Here is a 20,136-nt window from a genome sequence, read left to right as displayed (position 1 = left end):
GTTTGTCTTACCCGGTTGGGAAAGGAGGGGCAGATTCTTGCTGGCCTGGAGCGTCAACATGGACCACTGCAAAGTGCTGGGTGATCTCCTGCATGTCCTCGAAGTTAAACAGTGTGTTGAAGCATGACTTATCTGCGTCACAAGAGAAAAACAAAGACACTTCTCAAACATTTTTTCAATAAATCATTATCAAAGAGAAAAATGGTACCCTGCATACCTGAATCATATGCATGTGCATACTTTGCACACTCAAAAAACAAAACACCTCTACCGTGCCTTGCCTCTATTACTGTGAACGTTTATTTTTTATTTTTTTGTAAAATTATGCCGTCTCATGCAGTTTGCACTGTTAACTCAGTATGCAAAACATGTACATGTAGTCTTGTGTATAAATGTTTATTCCCCCTTTTTATTCTTATTTATCTCTTTGGTTTAGTCTATTTAATATAATAAAATTTTTGTACAGTTCCGTTTTTTTACTCCATTATTGTCTTACGTAGCATGATGGTCCTGGAGGAACGCGTTTTTGTTTCGATGTGTACAAGCTGTATAGATTTGAAATGATAACTTCTACTATATAGCAGGGAAGCAGGCATATTCAGACACCGAGATGGTGTTCCTCCAAGAACAAAGTTGAGAAATACTCATCTAAAAAAAAAAAAACAATCCCTCTTCCCTTCAAGTAGGTGAGCTGTATAATGATACATTTTGCCACTGAAAGACAGGAACTTTGAAAATATATGGGACGACTTACGGTTGAGTCCAATGTCATGATAGGTGAGAATGACCGGTCGGTTGCCTTTAGGAGTACCTCTCAAAGTCACATGAAGGACACCGTGAGGAGTCTCAATGTCATGCTCCTGCAACCAATCAGAAGATGACATGTGAATTAATAACAGAAGTGCAAAGGTGTCAACTGTTTGAAATCATTCCTGCAATGTCTGCATGAAAACACAGACTGAAAGGTTTACATAAATGGCCTTTAAAGTTATTCTTTGTAAGGAAATATATGCTCAGCCAGTCAAATAGCATCTCTAAATCAGATAATAAAATAAAAGGTTTTATTTTAGTCCATTTCCAAAAAATACAGTTCAACGTCTGATTCAATCACCCAGTTGTGTTTCGCTGTGGTGTAGGTTTTGGCCCACCCTTGATGTTGATTGTTGTTGCACATCACCACAACAACCACAGCATCATACGTCAAAGTAAAAAAATCTGTCGCCTTGGATTAAATGGACAGCTCAGCTACAAGACGACACAAACAGGATGAGGCTTGAACCACAAGAATGAGGTGAGAGGCTAACAGCACTACTCAAGGACTCCTAAGGCCAGAAGAGCAGCAGGTCCGGCTCTAATCTCATTCCACACACAGCATGAGGACCAAAAGAACCAAAAGCAGCTCTGACCTGCACTGGAGGAGGCGGACACTGTTTTGATGCAAACCTGCAGATTCCACACACTTACATAAACACAAGGCTATAGTGACCTTAACCGAAGATGCAGCATGCACGTTTATATACAAGAAGAAAACCATCTCTCTCTACACAAGTAATGTCTCTGATAGTGATGTCTTAAGCAGCAGATCTAGAAATCATACCAGCAGCTGACACCTGAAGCAAACCACACAGCACCCACTAAAGGCAGCAGATTTAAAAATAGACGAGGCGGTTATGTTTGTGTACACACACATATTTCTCTCCCTGACATCTCATTTTAGGTGAATGTTGTGTGATGTCTTGATGCACTCTTCAAACAGTCTCCAGAAACAGGTGTTTCTACAGTGCTGCCTTTTCTACACTGGACGTGAGCGGCACACTGTGACATGACAAAACGTGATCACTCCCTTTATAATCAAAGCGTTCTACAATGGAAACAGCCGTTGCAATGCTCCATCAGTTGGAGGACACCCGGTTTCTATTTGACGCTGCACAACTACTCGTCCATCTGAAATAAAACGGTTTTGTCTGAAAAAAGCATTTGTGAACTGACTGCTGTGCATTTTTTTATGTTTCTATACTTCTCGTTGTGAGGCTAAATGCTTGTAGCTTCTGGCCTATTAATTCATGGTCTGTAACATTTTGTAAAGGTTTTAAAAAAAATCTCTTATGCTCACTGAGGCTGAATTTATTTGATAAAAAAAAGATAGTAATAGTAAAAACACTAATATTGCAAAATATTATTATGATAAAAAAAAAGATTTATTCCTGTGATGCAAAGCTGAATTTTCTGCATCATTACTCCAGTCTCAAATGTCATATGATCCTTCAGAAGTTTCTTATTATTATCAGTGTTGAAAACAGTTGTGCTGCTTCAATTTTTATTTTTTTGGTAGATTTTTTCCCCTAGGATAATTTGCATAGACAATTCTAAAGAATAGGACTATTTTGAAATGGAAATCTTTTGCAACATTATAAATGTCTTTACTGCCACTTTTGATCGATTTAATGATTTAATAAAATTAAAAATCACAAGTCATAAGTACTTAAAACAGCAACAATATAATCACTTCTGACACTGCATGGTCACTTGCTATTAGTCTTTTTCCTCTTAATCCAAGAACCTACAGCAACAAAATGACTCCGTTACCAAGACAACACCACACCACAGCAGCAGGACAGAAATGGAAAAGCAGGCAGCGCGGATCAAGCTAAAGGTAGATGTGCCTGAGGGCAGCTCAGAAACATGTCAGGGATCTGTCAGAGACGGCAGTGCTCTGATAAGGATGGAAGAAAGAGAACAAGGTGAACTTGATATAGAGGTTGGGCGGCTGTCAGTGCTGTAAAAAGTCAAAATCTCATCCAAACTCAAGTACGTGTCTTCTGTTTGTCTGTAAACAGCGGAGACAAAAGCAGCTATTAAGAAAGGGAAGTTACTACACCACACACACAAATTCTGCAAGACATTTTGTCTGTTCAAAAGTAAATCAGTAAGGATGTGATTTAAACGGGAAATGTGACAATTCTGAAGTTACTGTCAACATAATCAAGTCAATCAGTTTTAGTAACTGAAGATTGTATGTGGCTTTGTAAAAAGTCAATATAACAAACAAATAAAAACTTATTTCAGCATCATGCACTGCTAAAAAGCAAAGTTACTTAAAAGGTAGAACATTATTCTAATTATTTTTAAGAAATATTATGCATTATGTACAATGTGCACAAAACCTGGAACACATCAAGTAAAGAAATTTCATTAATATTAATTGTATTTTTATTATTATATTGTTAAACATATTAGACTACTGTATATTACACATATTACTATTATTACTTTTATGCAGTTTGCAGCTTTTGTATTGCATATAGATTACATTGCATATACAGCTATATTAGCTGAAATTCAGGAAAACATTCCAATTCTAATTCTAATAATAATAATAATTATGATTATTATCTGCAGAAGACAGATTTGTGATGTCAGCCAGAAGTGAAGTTGCTTAAAATGTAGAGCATTATTAAAAATGTTTAATAAAAATTATGCAGATCATTTATAACATAAGCAATTTAATTATATATGCATTATGAATTACATATGCTATACCACAACACATACAATAAGGTCTCATTTGCTAATTTAATATGCATACGTGCATGTAGTAAATGCTGAACTAAGATTAATAAATGTTGTAAGTATTGTTTGTTAAGTAACATAGCTAACTAATGTCAACAAATGAAACCTTACTGTAAAGTGTTACCTTATTAATATTATCACTTTCTTTACATTTATGTATTTCTTTATTTTATGCATCTGGCAGATGTGTTTGGTTCACACCATGCAATACTAATACCACTACTACTACTACTACTACTACTAATAATAATTATTATTATTATTACTATTGACAGCAACAAGGGCAATTTACATAAATGGACAAATTATTTTCAGAAAATCCTTGCTCCCTCTTTAAGACATTGCTACCCAAAAAGGTTTGGATGTGTGACACCTACTAAAATGCACCATAAATTGTACATAGTGCATCAACACCACCAGTGATAAGAGAATCTTTAAGCTCTGCCTCCAACCAACAGAGTGGCCAACATACAGCATACTCCACTGTCATCACCCTAACACACACACACACACACACACAAAAGGACTCCCTTTGACACTTTCAGACACATGAAGGCACATGACGGCGCACACATGCGTAAACAACCAGCAGACAAAAGACACATAATGCCCATCATTCACCCACACTACCTACGTGAGCAGATCACGTCTGCAAAGTTCCCGCTGCTGCTTCGGAGGGAAAGCAACAGGCTACTCCGACACAAAACACAGTCTTTCTGTTAAGACTCACCACACCGCTCACTGCACAGGAAACCTGGTTGATGTCCAGCACTGCCGTCATGTTTCATCCAGCGATCACAGAACAGACGCTTTCTCCGGTTCCCTCTTCTCTCTCTCCTCAGAGAGAGGGGCGGTGGCAGGAGGTAAGGGAGGGGACAGCCGTGATTAACAGAGACGAGACCGACGGCTTTGAACACCCACCAATAACAAATAAAAGCCTTTTCCCCTCTCAATAGAAGCCGATGTTGGTAAAATGAGAGGATAAAAGAGGGATCCAAAGCAAAGCAGACGTATAAATGACTGGATAGTGTGTTTGAGAGAGAGGAGTGCACTCGAGCTGCTCTAATTGGATTTACAGGGTCAGGTGGAGGGGGTCGGGTGTGTAAATCTCTGCTTTTGTTTCGGCGGGTGAGTTGATAAGGGTGATTACTGGGAAATGTAATTAATAGAAGTGGATAAATCCATCCAAAAGTGAATTCAACATGCGGGTACTATCCAAGTTGCTGTTGCCATAGTGACAGGCATGGATAACTCCATGTGGTGACAATACATGCATGAATATTTCCAAATGTCTCTGCTATTGTGGTTCAAGACAGAAAATGTGAAAGGAAAGGATATTCGAGGCTCTGCTGTGGGAAATGTGATCGTCTGCCACAGTGTAGTTTTGCAATCCTAAACTTAACCTCTTCTGATTTTCCTGCCCGGAGAGCGCAGCCTGGCTGCAGCGCTGGGGAACTGTGAGGAGGAAAAAGGAAGCAGTGCTTTCAATTTAACCAAGGCAAGACAAGATGACAAGGTGATACTACAGAGCTGAATACCTCAACCAAATCTGTTCTGCTCTTGGATAACCTCAGAGATTGTGCATTAGTATACAATACCATTTCTGGCTCTCATCGAGGACTTACAATGACATTTTAGGCACAATATCACTCCCTACAATGACAAAAGATTCCAACACATTTAGGTGAATGATAATTTTAAGTTAGACATGTGGAATAGATTACTTCTGACTAGTGTGGAAGCACCCTTGTGAAAAGATGTGCTTAATTATGTTTAATGTGCACCTCAGTGTACTTCAAATCTTAAAAGCACATTAAAAAAATGCTTGAAAATCAGAGTCAGGGAAAGTTTTTTAAAAGAAATTCATTACAATATTGCATTACTCCATGAAAAAAAAGCTAATGGTCTTACTCAGTTACTCTGTATGGAAAGTGGTGCAAGTTACTTTTGTGTTACTTTTTGTAATCTGGGCTGGGCTTGTCTTGTTTGTTTTTTTAATAACAAAAAACCCCAAAAGTTATAATTTTTGGCAACTGTAAAGGCCCGTCTTTGCAACTCACTCACAAATTCTCTCAATACGGTGACAGGAGAGGTGTCAGTGGGGGAAGAAAAGGAAAACAAAAGTAACTGTTTCATTGTAAATTTAAAAGTAATGCGTTACTTTAGTAGATTTACTTTAGCTTAACAGACTTAAGCACACATGTAAGTGCACTTTAAGTTTTACTTTAAAGTACACTGTGCATTTTAATTCATGTTTTAAAAACCTTTTGTCATGCTTTAAAGTAGCCTACACTTATTTTGATGTGTTGCTAACCATACTAAACCAATTAGTATGTTAAATTTAATATATTTTAAATACTAAATGACAACAGTGTTACAATGTGTAACTAGAAATTCAGAAATGAAAGAAATTACATTAACGTGTGTATTTAAATCAAATACTTGCTAGTACATTTAGCCATTTTTCAAAGATAAGTGTCATTAAAAATTAAATGTAAAGATAACTTTATATTTAAGCACTCTAAAGTTCCATTTAATGTCAATTTAAACTATAATCTATTTTCATTTAACTGCAATTAACATGCAATTAAAGTGTCTGAAAGATTAAAGTGTTCACACTTAAGTATATTCTTTTAAAAAGTACAATACTTCCATAAGGGCACTCTTTAAAAATGGCATCCCCATGTAATCAAGTCTTAATGAGTCAGACATTTGTCTTGGCCAGAAAAAGCTGCCAAAAGAACAAGAATCTTCAAACATGAAGTGACCAACAAGTTATGTGCCATTTATGGGTGGGTAAATCTGAAATAGATAACACAACAATAGTCAGTAGAATAATAAGCTGTGCCTCCAAATAACAGCACAGCTGTCGCCTGGCAAACATGCCCAACTTGTGCGTCTAATATTGATGAGTACAGCTTATCTCTCAGAAAATGCAGAAATTCTCAGAATTGTGAGATAAAAGTTGCAATTACCTTGTTTTATTTTTTATTCAGTCTTGGAAACAGGCTTCCATAGATCTCTACTTAAGTATCTTGAGACAGAGAGAGAAAGACAGACTTCATGACCTTTTTTTTGGTTATGGTTTGATTTAGTTTACCTTCATGTTACTACCCAAGAAACACTTTTCTCCATCTCTAATGTTCAGATCGTACGATGCTGCCTAGAAACAGCATTCATACAATTGACAAACATTGCAACCATACTGTGGATCAGAATAATAACATGGCATGAAAGCAATTAAACTCCAGTTCAAACTCAATGGTACCAAGGGTAAAAAAACATGAGTGTGCTCTACCCTGATGACGTGAACTGACGGATCGGGACAGAGAGGAAGTCATCGAGCAGGGAATGATGGGCATTAAATGAGACAGAGGGAGGGGAGATGACAGAGAGATTGTGTAAGTAAGTGTGAAGAATGTAATCTCATTCCCAGCTCTCACAGAATGATACTGCTTTTACCATTCAACAATGAAATCTGTGTTAGATAAACATATGCAACCACATCTGATACTGCTGATGTTTGACAAAGGATTTAGTCTGATTAGAGACAGAAAACTGTCCGTAACACAAGTAGGAAGATTTAGATATTGTTGTCAATCTATAGACAAATATGACCGTTATACATATTCACTGTTAATTATACCCTGATGTGGAAACACTGAAGTGTTCACAGCATCATACAAACGTAAAGCTACAGGCAAGGTAAACTTGACCTAGATCACATCAGATTGTGCACATTGCAATTCAACAACAACGCAAGACAAATGGTTTGTAAAATGGGTCATCTTAGATCATTAGCGTCATGCAAAAATGCTGATAGTCAAGAGATAAGAACAGCACAATAGAGATGAAGCTGTGTACGTGAACCTATTAATGTTCGCAAAAAGCAAAACTATATGTGAACATATATATATATATATATATATATATATATATATATATACACACAAAATTATTTATATCCATGGTAAACATGATCAAAGGCTGTGAAAATACATCTGTATCATTAATCCTTTTGATCTTTTATTAACATTTTTTTACAAAAATCTAACCTTTCAACTGGATAAGAATTTAAAATGGGAGAGAAATATCATTATGAAATAAATGTTTTTCTCTAATACACATTGGCCACAATTAACGGCACCATTTTATTCAATACTTTTTGAAACCTCCATTTGCCAGTTTAACAGCTCTAAATTTTCTCCTATAATGCCTGATGAGGTTAGAGAACACCTGACAAGGGATCAGAGACCATTCCTTCATCCAGAATCACTCCAGACCCTTTAGATTCCCAGCTCCATGTTGGTGCTTCTTCTCTTCAGTTCACCCACTCATTTTCTACAGGGTTCAGGTCAGAGGACTGTGATGACCAGCAGAAGCTTGGTTTTGTGCTCAGTGACCCATTTTTGTTTTGGTTTCGATGTTTGTTTGTGGATCATTGTCCTGTTGGAAGATCCAACCATGGCCCATTATAAGATTTCTAGCATGGACAGTCAGTTTTTAATTTTTTATCTGTTTGTATTTGATAGAATCCATGATGCCATGTGTCCAGGACCTCCAGCAGAAATATAGGCCCACAACATCAAAAATACAGCAGTATATTTCATTGTACACATGGGGTACTTTTTATCCCTGTCTTTACCAAACCCAACTTGAGTGTTTGCTGCTAAAAAGCTCCTTTTATTTTAGTTTCATCTGACCATAGAAGCCAGTCCCATTTGAAGTTCCAGTCGTGTCTGATAACTGAATATGCTGGAGATTGTTTTTTGGTGAAAGCATTTTCTTTTCTTGAAACCCTCCCAAACAACATGTGGTGATGTAGGTGCTGTTTGATTTAAAAAAAAAAAAAAAAAAAAAAGGTTTTCTGACCCAGAGACTCAACTATTTTCTGCAATTCTCCAGCTGTGGTCCTTGGAGTCTTTAGCCACTCAAACTCTCCTTCTCACCGTGCATTAGGATGATATAGACACACGTCCTCTTCCAGGCAGATTCATAACATTTTCTGTTGATTGGAAATTCTTAATCAACTACCTTACTAACTATTAATAAGCAGCAAATTAGGAATTTATTGAGGGAAAAGTCGTAGCTAATAGTGAATAAGTGTTCCCTATTCTAAAGTGTTAACAATATTTCCCCCATTTTAAATTCTTATTCTCCAATGAAAGCTTAGATTTTTGTGCTTTTTTAAAATAAAAGATCAAAAGGATAAACAATGCACACTTATTTTCTATTTCCAGCCCTGCTGTCTTATGTTAAACTGCTTTAAATTACTTTTTTCCACATCAATACACATTTCATATCCCATAATGTCAAATCAAAAACTGAATTTTCACAACTTTGTAAACTTATTAAAAATAAAAAACCTGAAATGAGTTCATTGCATAATAAGTATTCATACCCTTAACTCATTACTTGGCTGAAGCACCTTTACAGCCTCAAGTATTTTTGGGTATGATGCGACAAGCTTTGCACATCAGAATTTGGCAATATATCCATTTTTCACCTCACTCTTCACCTCTCAATATCTGTCAGGTTGGATGGGGGCAGACACATTTTCAGGTTTCTCCAGAAATATTTGATTGGGTTCAAGCCCAGGCTGTGATTGGGCCACTCAAGGAAATTCACAGAGTTGTCTATAAGCCACTCTTACTGTGTTTAGGGTCAATGTCCTGTTGGAAGGTGAACCTTCTGCCCAGTCTGAGGTTCTGAACGCTCTGGACTGGGTTTTCATTTAGGCTCTCTCAATATTTTGGTGCATTGAGCTTTTCTTACTCTGACGAGTCCCTCAGTTCCTGCCACTGAAAAACAGCCCCACAGCAGGAGGCTGCTACCAGCACACTTTACTTTTGGGATGGTACTCTGCAGGTCATGAGCAGAGCTGGTTTCCTTCAAACATGATGCTTGGAATTGAGGTTCATCAGACCAGAGAATCTTGTTTCTCAGAGTCTGAGGGTCCTTTAGGTGCTTTTTTTTTGTCAAATTCCAAGTGTGTTTTCATGTCTTCACTGAGGAGAAGATTGAGTCTTGCCACACTGACATAAAGCCCAGATTGGTGGAGTGTTGCAGTGATGTTTGTCCTTCTGTAGATTTCTCTCATCAGCATATATGACCATGGAGCTCAACTAGAGTGACCATCATGTTCTTGGTCATCACTCTAACCAAAGCCCTCCTCCATCAGTTGCTCAGATTGGCCAGGAGTCCAGCTCTAGAAAGAGGCCTGGTTCTTCTTCCATTCAGGATAATAGAGGCCACATGCTTATGTGAACCTTCAATGCAGAAGAATATTTTCTGAACTCTTCCTCAGATCTGTGGCTTGACACAATCCTGTTTCTGAGCTCTACAGGCAGTTCCTTTGACTTCAGGGCTTGGTTTTTGCCCTGATATGCATTTTAAGCTGTTAGACCTTTTATTGAGAGGTCTGTGCCTTTCCAAATCATACCCATTCAATTGAATTTGCCAGAGGTTAACTTCACTTGAAGTGTAGTAACATATACAAGCAATATGAATGCTGCCCTGAGCTAAATTTCAACTGTCCCAGATAACAGTGAATACTTGTGCAATGGAATTATTTTAGTTTATTTTTAAAAGATTTGCAAAGATGTTAAAAACCCAAAGCTAAAAACTCATGTAAAATATATAAAAGTATATTTTATTTAGTTTTCATATTCTTTTTATTTACATTTTATTTAAATGTCAGTCTAAAAACTGAAGTTGTTTCTTTCTTTCTTTTTTTAGCAATCCTCTTAAATATCTGCTTTTTACTTTGACATTATGATATATGGAATGAAGATTGGTGTGAAAAAAAAAATAATTTCAAGCATTTCGGCATAATTCTGCAACATAATAAAATGTGGAAAAGGGGGAGGGAGGTCTGAATACTTTCTGAATACACTGTAATTGCATGGCCCCTGATGGAAATAGGCCTTTAAGACAATTAAACAAATCACCATCATTAAATATTCCAAAATTTCTTTCGTACCTAATGAAATCATATCACATTCTGTGATGCACAATGTTTGAACTGTCAGAACTATAAAAACTGACAAAAAGCATGTGAACTGCTACAAAAGCCATGGGATCAAGCACGCAAAGATAAAACCTGCATAATAATGTTGAAGTTAACTATTATCTAAGTGGCAGTAAGATTCTTCTCTGATCTTTGAACATGCCTACCATTTATAAACCTGTAAGCATAACCCAGAAACGCACCCTTGACATTTCAGACGGTGTAACCTTGTCCCAGGATGCACCTGAGGTTCTGATGGATGAGAGAGTGGGTGAAGGGGAACAAGGATTTCCCTGCGATTGCGATGTGTAAAGAAAGCCCCCCGTGCAGCAGCCCACGCGTGTACACCCTAGCGCTGGAACACACCCCTGATCAATGCAACTGTATGCAAGCGAGTGTGCTTGAGAGCAGCCACATCAAGCAGCAGGTGTATCCTGCCACAGCAGCAGTTGAGGATGCTCCAAATCTGCTACGCTGTCAGAGATGAGAGAGGCAGAGGGTTTTGATCTCAGATATTAAAATGTCAGCTCTGTCTCTACACTGTCTGACAACTATTAAAAAAAAAAAAAAAAAAAATTAAAACAATTCAATACACCTCATGACCCACAGAGGGCAGTGTGTATCTCCACAATCCTGTCTAACTGCTTCACAAAAATGTCTATTGAGCCAAGCATACTTGAAAACACAACAAATTTGTTAACATTAGTTAATGCAATAGTTATGAACAAAGACAAAAAATAAATAAAATTAAAAATAAATTCTGATCCTGAATATTGACCGGCCAAAATCAATATCATACTAAAATACACACTACTAATAAAAAAAAAAAAAAAAAATAATAATAATTATAAATAAATATATATAAAAATATATATATTAGTAATAATATAGTTTTTATATTTATATTAGTACTGTGTATTTTAGCATGATATTGATTTTGGACAGTCAGTATTCAAGGTATAGGTATAGGTATATATATATATATATATATATATATATATATATATAAAAAATACTATATATTAAACTTCAAGAGACTATATCTTGTGATGAAGTAGGGCTGCTTAAATCTTAATCATGTTTATTTTGGTCAATACTGAGATCGCAATTATATATAAAAATAAATCAGGAAGGATAATAAATTATAAATAAAAATAAATCAGGAAGGATGAAAGCGCACTGCTGCAAAGGAAAAGGGTGACCTGGATTTAAGATAAAAAGGACAAAACTTTTAAATTAATTATCCTGTTTCTTAATCAATGGAAGACAAACCGTAATTGACAATAAAATTATTAAATCATGCAACCCTAAAAGGAAGTAAAAACGTTATGATGAAAATTTACAAAAAAATAAATAAATAAAATATTAAAGGGACAAATTATGTAGTAATTGTGAAAATGGCACAACATACAGTCTATCTTACTTTATATCACCAGCTTTGTGAGTTACATAATTGCTGCTAGAGATTAACTCTGAAACCTGTAAACATGTTTGTGTGTATACAAGCAATAGAGAGAGTAAAAAAACAGTTGCATACAGCAAATATGATTGTAATGAGAGTAAATGGTCATCCCTTGTGTCTGTCCTTTTCCGGCAGAGTGAGCGCCACGCCTGAATAAACACATCCGCTGCCCCATGTGCCATCTGACCCAATGCCATACCCCTACAGAACCAATGCTGCACCATCACACTTTAATCAGCCACACACAGAGAGAGAAAAACAAGCCTGCATAGTTAATAATGCTGCCAAGAAGACCAAACAGCATCATTTAGCTAAAGTTGCTCATTGAATAAGCAATAAATAAATCTGAAACAAACCAAACAGAGCTAAACCATCATCAAACATTTTGTGAGAACAGCTTGACTGTTATATGCATTTACACTGCCCTCTTCAGGAGGAGCCCAACAGGTGTCAGCTTACATCATCCACAGAGCTTCTTCACACACCGTCACCATAGCAACTGCTCAGCCTAATGACATTAGCATGCCGAGAACTAGAAACGCTAAAACAGTAATGTCATCAGGCATTATGGGGCTTCAAGGAACCATTAAGGTTGGACTCTTCAGGCAGTTGTTTAGTTTCTTAATTGAGTTCCTCTAGATTGATCTTGTAGTAGTTTCCTCTTTCCCCATTTGCAGGAGTTCAGAGACGTTACATTATGTAATAGTTCAAGTCCTCCTGTTGCATAGTTACCAGCTCTAGTAGAAATCAAATAGACAAAAAGGGAGAAAAAAAAAAAAACCTTTTACACTGCAACACAGAAGACAAATGGCACATGTACAATCAGTTCATGACTCAGTTTACCCATTTCTTGTTTATACTTCATTCGTACGACTACTAACACATTCAGCTTCCTCTCAGGTGTGTGAATGTGTGGTGAGGTAATTCTCGCCTGAGACGCCGATCCATTCAACCAGCTGACAAGCCTGCAGACCGAGGATAAATTTAAACCTGTGAACACTGGTATGATCCTAGATCCTCACATTTCGATAAATTACTGTGTGATTTACCACACTCTAAAAATACTCCAAATGAGCTTCACTAAAGGGTACAGACCAAACCTCAGATAACTGAGCCTCTTTAATACTTCAGGAGCTGAAGACCTGAACTCTGAGACTGAACTGTTAAGGGGAATTTCATGCAAAAAGAACATTCTTCATATGAAAACACAAAAAGGGTTTTATTTTGTATTGCGACTTTACTTATTTCAGTTAATAAAACACGCAAATCGGCATTATGCATTTTATGTTGAAGAAACCATGCAAATAAGTTTCTGTAAAATGATAACTAAAAAAGGTTAACTACCAGAAAAAAAGGAAATAAATAAAATACAAAATAAATATATAAATAAATATTATATTAAAACATAATAAATAAAATAATTTAAATAAATATAAATATAAAAATGTTTTATGAGCAAAATGTCACAAAGAAGAGAGTCATAAAATGACAACTAATATAACATTCAAATGTTTGGGATCAGGATTTAAATTTTTTTTATTCAAAAACGCTTTAGAAAACGAGTCTGGGCCGAGTACCAAAACAAACTTGTAGCCAATCAGCAGTAAGGGGCGTGTCTACTCATGATGCAGAAGAGAGAGTGCTCATCAGTGCACATGACGGACATAAGCCGAGCGACGACAGAAAGATAGAGATGGCGGATAAAAAACAAAAGAGGAAAACGTCTGTGGAACAAAAGGTGGCTTATACCGTACACTGGACGCGACAAAGTGACCATTGAAAATCATTTGAAATTTGTGTCAATGTGTCATAAATAGAACACAGCAGCAGTTTACTGTCAGGGATTTGTGGTGTCGTGGCGCGGCATCCAGTGTAGACAGCATCACTGATTATAATGAGTTGTGTGTGTTCCAGTTCCAGTGTAGACACGGTGTTACGATAAGGCAAGAAGTAGGACCCGTGTAAATATCGGATCAGCTTTCCAGCGCTGGAGAGAGCTGAAGGAGCGGGAAGGCCTGCGATCGGGCTCCAAGGTTGCTTTGTTTCTTCTCGATAGTTGAGTAACATTGGTTTTGCTTTGCTTCACAGAACTAATCGTTGCTGTACGTATGTGTGGGGTGAGACTCTTTTGGGGTTGGGGAGTGTTTGTTTTGGTGATTTCAAATGTCAACATTAGCTACCAGAAATCGCTTACCCCACCTTTAAAGAAATGAATACTTTTATTCAGCAAGGATGTGTTAAATTGATATAAAGTGAAAGTAAAGACATACTGTCAAAAGAAAGATTTCTATTTTGAAAATGCTGTTCTTTTTAACTTTTATTAATCAAAGAATCCTGAAAAAAGTACCACATGTTCCCATTTTTTTATTTATTTATTTTTTAAATTAAGCAGCCCAACTGTTTCCAACATTGATAATAAATCAGCAAATTGATAAATCAGAATGATTTCTGAAAGATCATGTGACACTGAAGACTGGAGTAACGGCTAATGAAAATTTTGCTTTGTATAACAGGAATAAATTATATTTTAAAAGTATAATAAAATAGAAAACCGTTGCTTTAAATTGTAATAATTTCACAATTTTACAGTTTTTTTCTCTATTTTTTTCCTCTATTTTTGGTCAAATGAATGCAGACTTGAGCAAAAGATCTTGCTGATCCCAAACTTTTGAACAGCAGTAACTATTGCCTATTATTTAACATGTTTTCTGAAAACTGACAGTTTTCTGGAATCTACGAGATGCTGTGGAAAATCAAATTAGTTAAATCTAAATCAAAATTATGCCTGTGGTACCTTCTCTTAAAGAGGGACACTTACTTGTCTTCCTCACTGAAATTCCTCACGTCCCTTAACGGGACTTGTTTTTCCTGGCTGAAATTGAACTACAACTGCCCTATACCTGCTGAAGATCAGATGTCAATCTGATCAGGTCTGTGACAATGGAGAATGGAGAGGACACTGAATAATGAAGAGCTGGTGAGCAGCACTGACAGCAATGTGCTGTGGTCTGGAAAAGACCAGATCAACTCTTACACTTGTAGAGCCTATGGCAGGAGAGCAAACACAATCGACTGAAATGGGCCATTAAATGTGCTGAAAGCATAATAAAAATAAAATTACATACTGTATATAAATCACTGAATGACTGCCACTGGAGAAAATGCCAATAAAATAAGAATGAAGTGAGGAGAAATAATAGTGGAATAAACGTATGATAATGAAGTGTGCTTACAACCCCCGAGTCAAATTTTGCTTTTCAGCAAACAACACAGTAGTGTACACGACTTGCTCTCCTCCAGCTCAACTCACCACCCACAAACCCTCCCACACACCCACAGCACAACAAAGAGACACCAGAGTGAATTTCACTGCTCAACAGTGAAGTACAGGTCAAGAATCTTTCACCATCACACAGTGCTGGGAAATAAACCAGCAGCACAGGAAGAGTAGATTAATGATTGTGGGTGAGCGCTTCAGGAGGTCATTTGCAGCACATACAGGCCTAATGACAACAAGAGACTCTTACCTGACAATCAAAGTCCTGGAAGTTCTGCCCATTCTGTGTAGAAAGAGAGAGAAAGCGATCAGCTGAAAGGGTTAAGCATGTGATGTTAAAATACCAGGTCATGCAAGACACAATGGCCCATGTTATACCTGGCATTGACCACATAATTATATTCTGTTAAAGAAAGGACAAATTACAGTGCTGCGAGATGATTTAACTCCTGCCTGAATTGTCGTGCCCGAGTTTGCATGCAGGAGTTACCCAAAATTAATTTCAAAATATTTTTTGAACAATTTACTTTATAAAATAAATAAGAAAACGAAATGTATCCATTTGAAATATTTCAAAATCAAAGCTACTTTGCACGTAAATTCCAGAGAGGGCATGACATTTTTTTTTGTAATCTGCTGTAGTTTTTGGGACTGAATTCTGAAGAATTCACTTCTGTAAATAACTGAACTTTGTATGTACATAATGAGACTAGCAGAACATGATATGCATATTCAGCTGTGGTTTGCACTTGTGGCCTCAAATAAAATTGTCACACCCTCCCTAATCTAAAATGAATTAGGATCATGCAGATGTTTTTAAAACAACAGAGTATTTTGAAGGACAGATTTTATCACCAGTTATAAATAGGACCAAAGTTTCTATCTATTTCTGCCTAACTGAAGGACACTGTTGGTCAAGCAGTGAGTGAACACCAGGAGGAGTCACAAAACCCACATGGTCTTTTTAAGAGAAGGAAACATTTTCAAAATTTTAGAGCAGATTTGTTTAGATGGTAGTGTTGTTGCAGTTCACAATCTAACTCTACAAAGCCAACTTTATAATATTTGATATGCAAATTTATAAGGCATCTAAATTATCAACACGATCAAAACTGAAAGCATAGACAATTTGTCATCCGATTGATATTTTATATTTAGCAAGTAAAAAGCCTTTTACTTCCTTTCTAAAACTGTACATTTTATATTGTAAGTAATATTTTAAGATGAACATGGATTAAATCAACTTGGGTTTATGAGGAACGTTTAATTGCTCATCTCTCAATAATCATTGTATTGCATTGCATTATATGTTTTGTCCCCCACAAAAAAAAATACAGAACTTTCATCATAAAACTAACATGTAAATATCATCTTAAGACATATTATTAGCAAATATAGAGTGACAACTGATATTTATATGCATTTTATGTAAGTCTTATACGGTTTATTTCCATTATAAGCTATCAGAATTTCATCTTGCATATCAGCACCAGAATTCTTATTTTTGCTCAGAATAAAACTGACATGTTTTTTTGCTCGGAGTACGGAGTTCTTCTTCATCATAAACCATAAAAGCCTGATGTATCAATTATGATGCTCAATAAGACAAAACAACAACAACAAGCAGACTTTTACTTTTTTTTTTTTTGTTATTAAAAGTTTCAATAAACCGTTCTAAAAAAAAAAACATTTCATGTCAGGCTTTACAGAGCACTATTGAGCAAGCATAAGGCAGTATGCATACTTTATATAGTACACACATAAATAAGCTCTTGTTCTGATTTTCTAACAGCTGCTCATTTCAGGCTCCGTTTGATGCTGGTGATACCGGCGGCTGTGAGATTAGGACCTGATGACATTATACATCATCTCTCTGATCTCAATGCTCCGGTACAGCTCGGTATCCAAGGGTAACGGGCCCTGAGACGAGTGCCTTGAGGAGCCCGGGATCGAGTCAGAGTGAGAGAACTGGAGTGGTGGGGTGAGATGTAGTTAAAGACAGAGAGGGGAAGCACTGGTGTTCACAACCAGACGAATGTAACTCACCTTGTCTGTCAAGAGGGGTTTGATCTCAGTCAACTGCACATCCTGTAACTCATCCATCCTCAAGCCTGACAGCTGCCCGTCACTACAGAGAGAGAGAGAGAGAGAGACAGGACAGATATGGATTAGTACATCATTACAATCAGCACTGACTTATTGACCAACAGGGAACATGGCTTAGCATGCCAAATAATCATGAATACAGAATTACAGTAAACAGGACACAGAGGGGGGAGGGAGAGAGAGAGAGGGGGAGAATTGATGTTTAACATCCTGCCTAATAACCGCCACCAAACCCCCATTGTCCTTGTTAACCGAATTCAGATGAGCTCATGTTTAATTCATGGTTTAACTCTCTGTGACCATCCTGAAGGTCAATGCATGCAACTGTTTCAGGAAGGGCATTGTGTAGGCTTATGTCACCCTTATAATGGCGCTGGGTGACTTACTGAAGCTTGGTGTTGCTGAAATAAAGGTTTTGTGTCCCCCGAGCTGCTCTCCATCCGGGAACAAATGTGCTACTGCATTTTAGGGTAGAACGCAAGCATGCAAATGCAGATATGAATGTTTGGCCAACACATTAAAAGCACACAGTCCCTTTGGGCATACTTAAAGAGATGAAACGGCTTCGGAAACTGATTTTACTGCTGTAACATGACTCATTTCCTAGTAAAACAGGATTTTCAATTAAAAACAAAACAAAACACGTATCCACTGGGAATTAACTGGATCATGAAAAGTGGGCGAATCCTACTAGAATGGGTCAACACCGCTTATATATTGCATATTAGGGTTGAGAATATAATGCGTTTAGACACATTTTGAAAGGCAACAGCACATTAGAGTTTGAATTCACATACAACTGTTTGAAAGTTTGGGGTCTGTAGGCACAACTGTTTTCAACATTGATACAAAATGTTTCTTGAGCAGCAAATCAGCATATTAGAATGATTTCTGAAGGATCATGCGACACTGAAGACTGCAGTAATGATGCTGAAAACTCATCTTTACATCATAGGAATAAGTTACATTTTAAAATATATTCAAATAGATATAAACAGTTATTTTCAATTATAATAATATTTCACAATATTATCGTTTTAACTATTTTTTATCAAATAAATGAAATTGTTGAGCATTAGAGACTTCTTTTCAAAAACATTAAATCAAATCAATTAAACTCAAAACTTTGGTAGTGTGGAATGTTTTTCTGTCTTTTTAGATCTGAAACCACCCAATCACCTTCCCTTCTTGTAAGACTGCTGTGCTTTGAGACAAATGGAAGGATTTGCTGACCCAAGACTGTATAAATGTTCTGTACACCTTGTGCTACAATGTCCAGGTGTCTGCTTCACCATTTAAAGGCTTTGGCCACCTGTAATGACTTGGCATTCAGTAAAATCTCTCTGCTGCCCTAAATCACATGAATGCCAGGTTATATGGACTAATTTTGCTTACAGTAAGCTCCCTGACCGTCTGTGGTGGTGAGGATGCGAGAGATGAACAAAAGGATGTAAGCTGAACACTGGGCTGGCATCCGCAGGAGGGCTGACAAGTGTTGACAAGGTCACAGTCAGAGACAGAAGGCCATGTGTGTGTGTTAGATGGATTAGTGGAGTTACTCGGAGGGAAAATGTCGATCTGTCACAGTGTGTAGGGTCAGTGATGCATCAAAAGACAAGAGAGACAGCCTTATGGTTATAAGTTTCTAAATGTTTTTTTTTTTTTTTGTCATCCCACCCTTGACGTTCTTCAGTGCTTTACCATTATGGCTTTCTGAGAAGAGGATGAACACATCTAGCAGCATCTCCTGAATCAATGGAGACAGAGAGTACTATTTTGGGAGGAGAGCTGCCAGATGAGCTTCTTCAGAGCTTCTGAAAGAACAATCAGAGCACTGTTCTTATGTAACAAATCATTTTCCTGTGAAATGTAACTGTGTTCTTTTCATTGCGTTTGTTAAAGTAAACATGCCAATAGTAATATTTAATTTGAATATGAATGGCAGAGTGCTGGATGTGAACAGATTTCTGCCTGGGCTGGTTGGAATGATGGTATATAAATCATGCTATTTTGTGTATATTAGAATTAGAATCAGAATCAGAAAGAGCTTTTATTGCCAAGCATGCTTGCGAGGAACTTGTTTTAGTGTCATAAGCTTCCAATTCACAGAGACAACAACGACACACAGACAATAAAAATAAGATGAGAATAAAAAATACACATGTAAATATAAATAAAAAAATTGAAAGAGAAAAATGATTTGAGTCATAAATGATTGTATGAACAGTTGTGCTATAGATGAGAATGGAATAGAATAGAAGGAGATGCAGGGATGTACTAGGATGGAGGTGGTAGCAAATAAATATAAGGTTATTGCACATTGTTGTTGCATAATGGGTGGGGGGGGCATTTAACTGTTCATAAGGTGGATTGCCTGGGGGAGGAAACTGTTTTTGTGCCTTGCTGTCCTGGTAATTGGGGCTCTGTAGCTCTGGCCAGATGGCAAAAGTTCAAAAAGGGGATGACTCGGATGTGAAGTATCCAGAGTGATTTTCTGAGCCCTTTTCCTCAACTCTGGATGTATACAGTTCTGGAAGGGTGGGCAGGGGGGCACCAATAAACCATTCAGCAGTCTGGACCATTCTCTGTAGTCTTCTGATCCCTGATTTTTTTAGCTGAGCCAAACCAGACAGTTATTGAAGTGTACAGGACAGACTCAATGACGGCTGAGTAGAACTGTTTCAGCAGCTCCTGTGGCAGGTTAAACTTTCT

At 37.0% G+C, this 20,136-nt stretch overlaps 1 protein-coding gene across 4 annotated transcripts in view; it reads right to left on the bottom strand.

The window, feature by feature from the left end:
• The window catches only part of ndrg3b (ndrg family member 3b), a 63,210-nt gene that overhangs the window by 14,879 nt on the left and 28,195 nt on the right, over positions 1-20,136 (bottom strand). For 3 of the 4 annotated variants that reach the window (XM_058762877.1, XM_058762879.1, XM_058762878.1), the window contains 4 exons: positions 17,365-17,446; positions 15,569-15,601; positions 755-860; positions 12-132 (listed from right to left, as the gene is read on the bottom strand). In XM_058762877.1, coding sequence (XP_058618860.1) covers positions 12-132; positions 755-860; positions 15,569-15,601; positions 17,365-17,421 — 317 coding nt within the window. In that variant the 5' untranslated portion in view covers positions 17,422-17,446. Of the gene's footprint in view, positions 1-11; positions 133-754; positions 861-4,300; positions 5,026-15,568; positions 15,602-17,364; positions 17,447-20,136 lie in introns of those variants that run through there. The other variant, XM_058762880.1, reaches the window with a different exon arrangement.

This window comes from Onychostoma macrolepis, chromosome 23 (genome assembly GCF_012432095.1).
Source record: "Onychostoma macrolepis isolate SWU-2019 chromosome 23, ASM1243209v1, whole genome shotgun sequence".
NCBI lineage: Eukaryota > Metazoa > Chordata > Actinopteri > Cypriniformes > Cyprinidae > Onychostoma > Onychostoma macrolepis.
The sequence above is the reverse complement of the archived record's forward strand: the minus strand, read 5'-3'. Positions and strand labels throughout refer to the sequence as shown.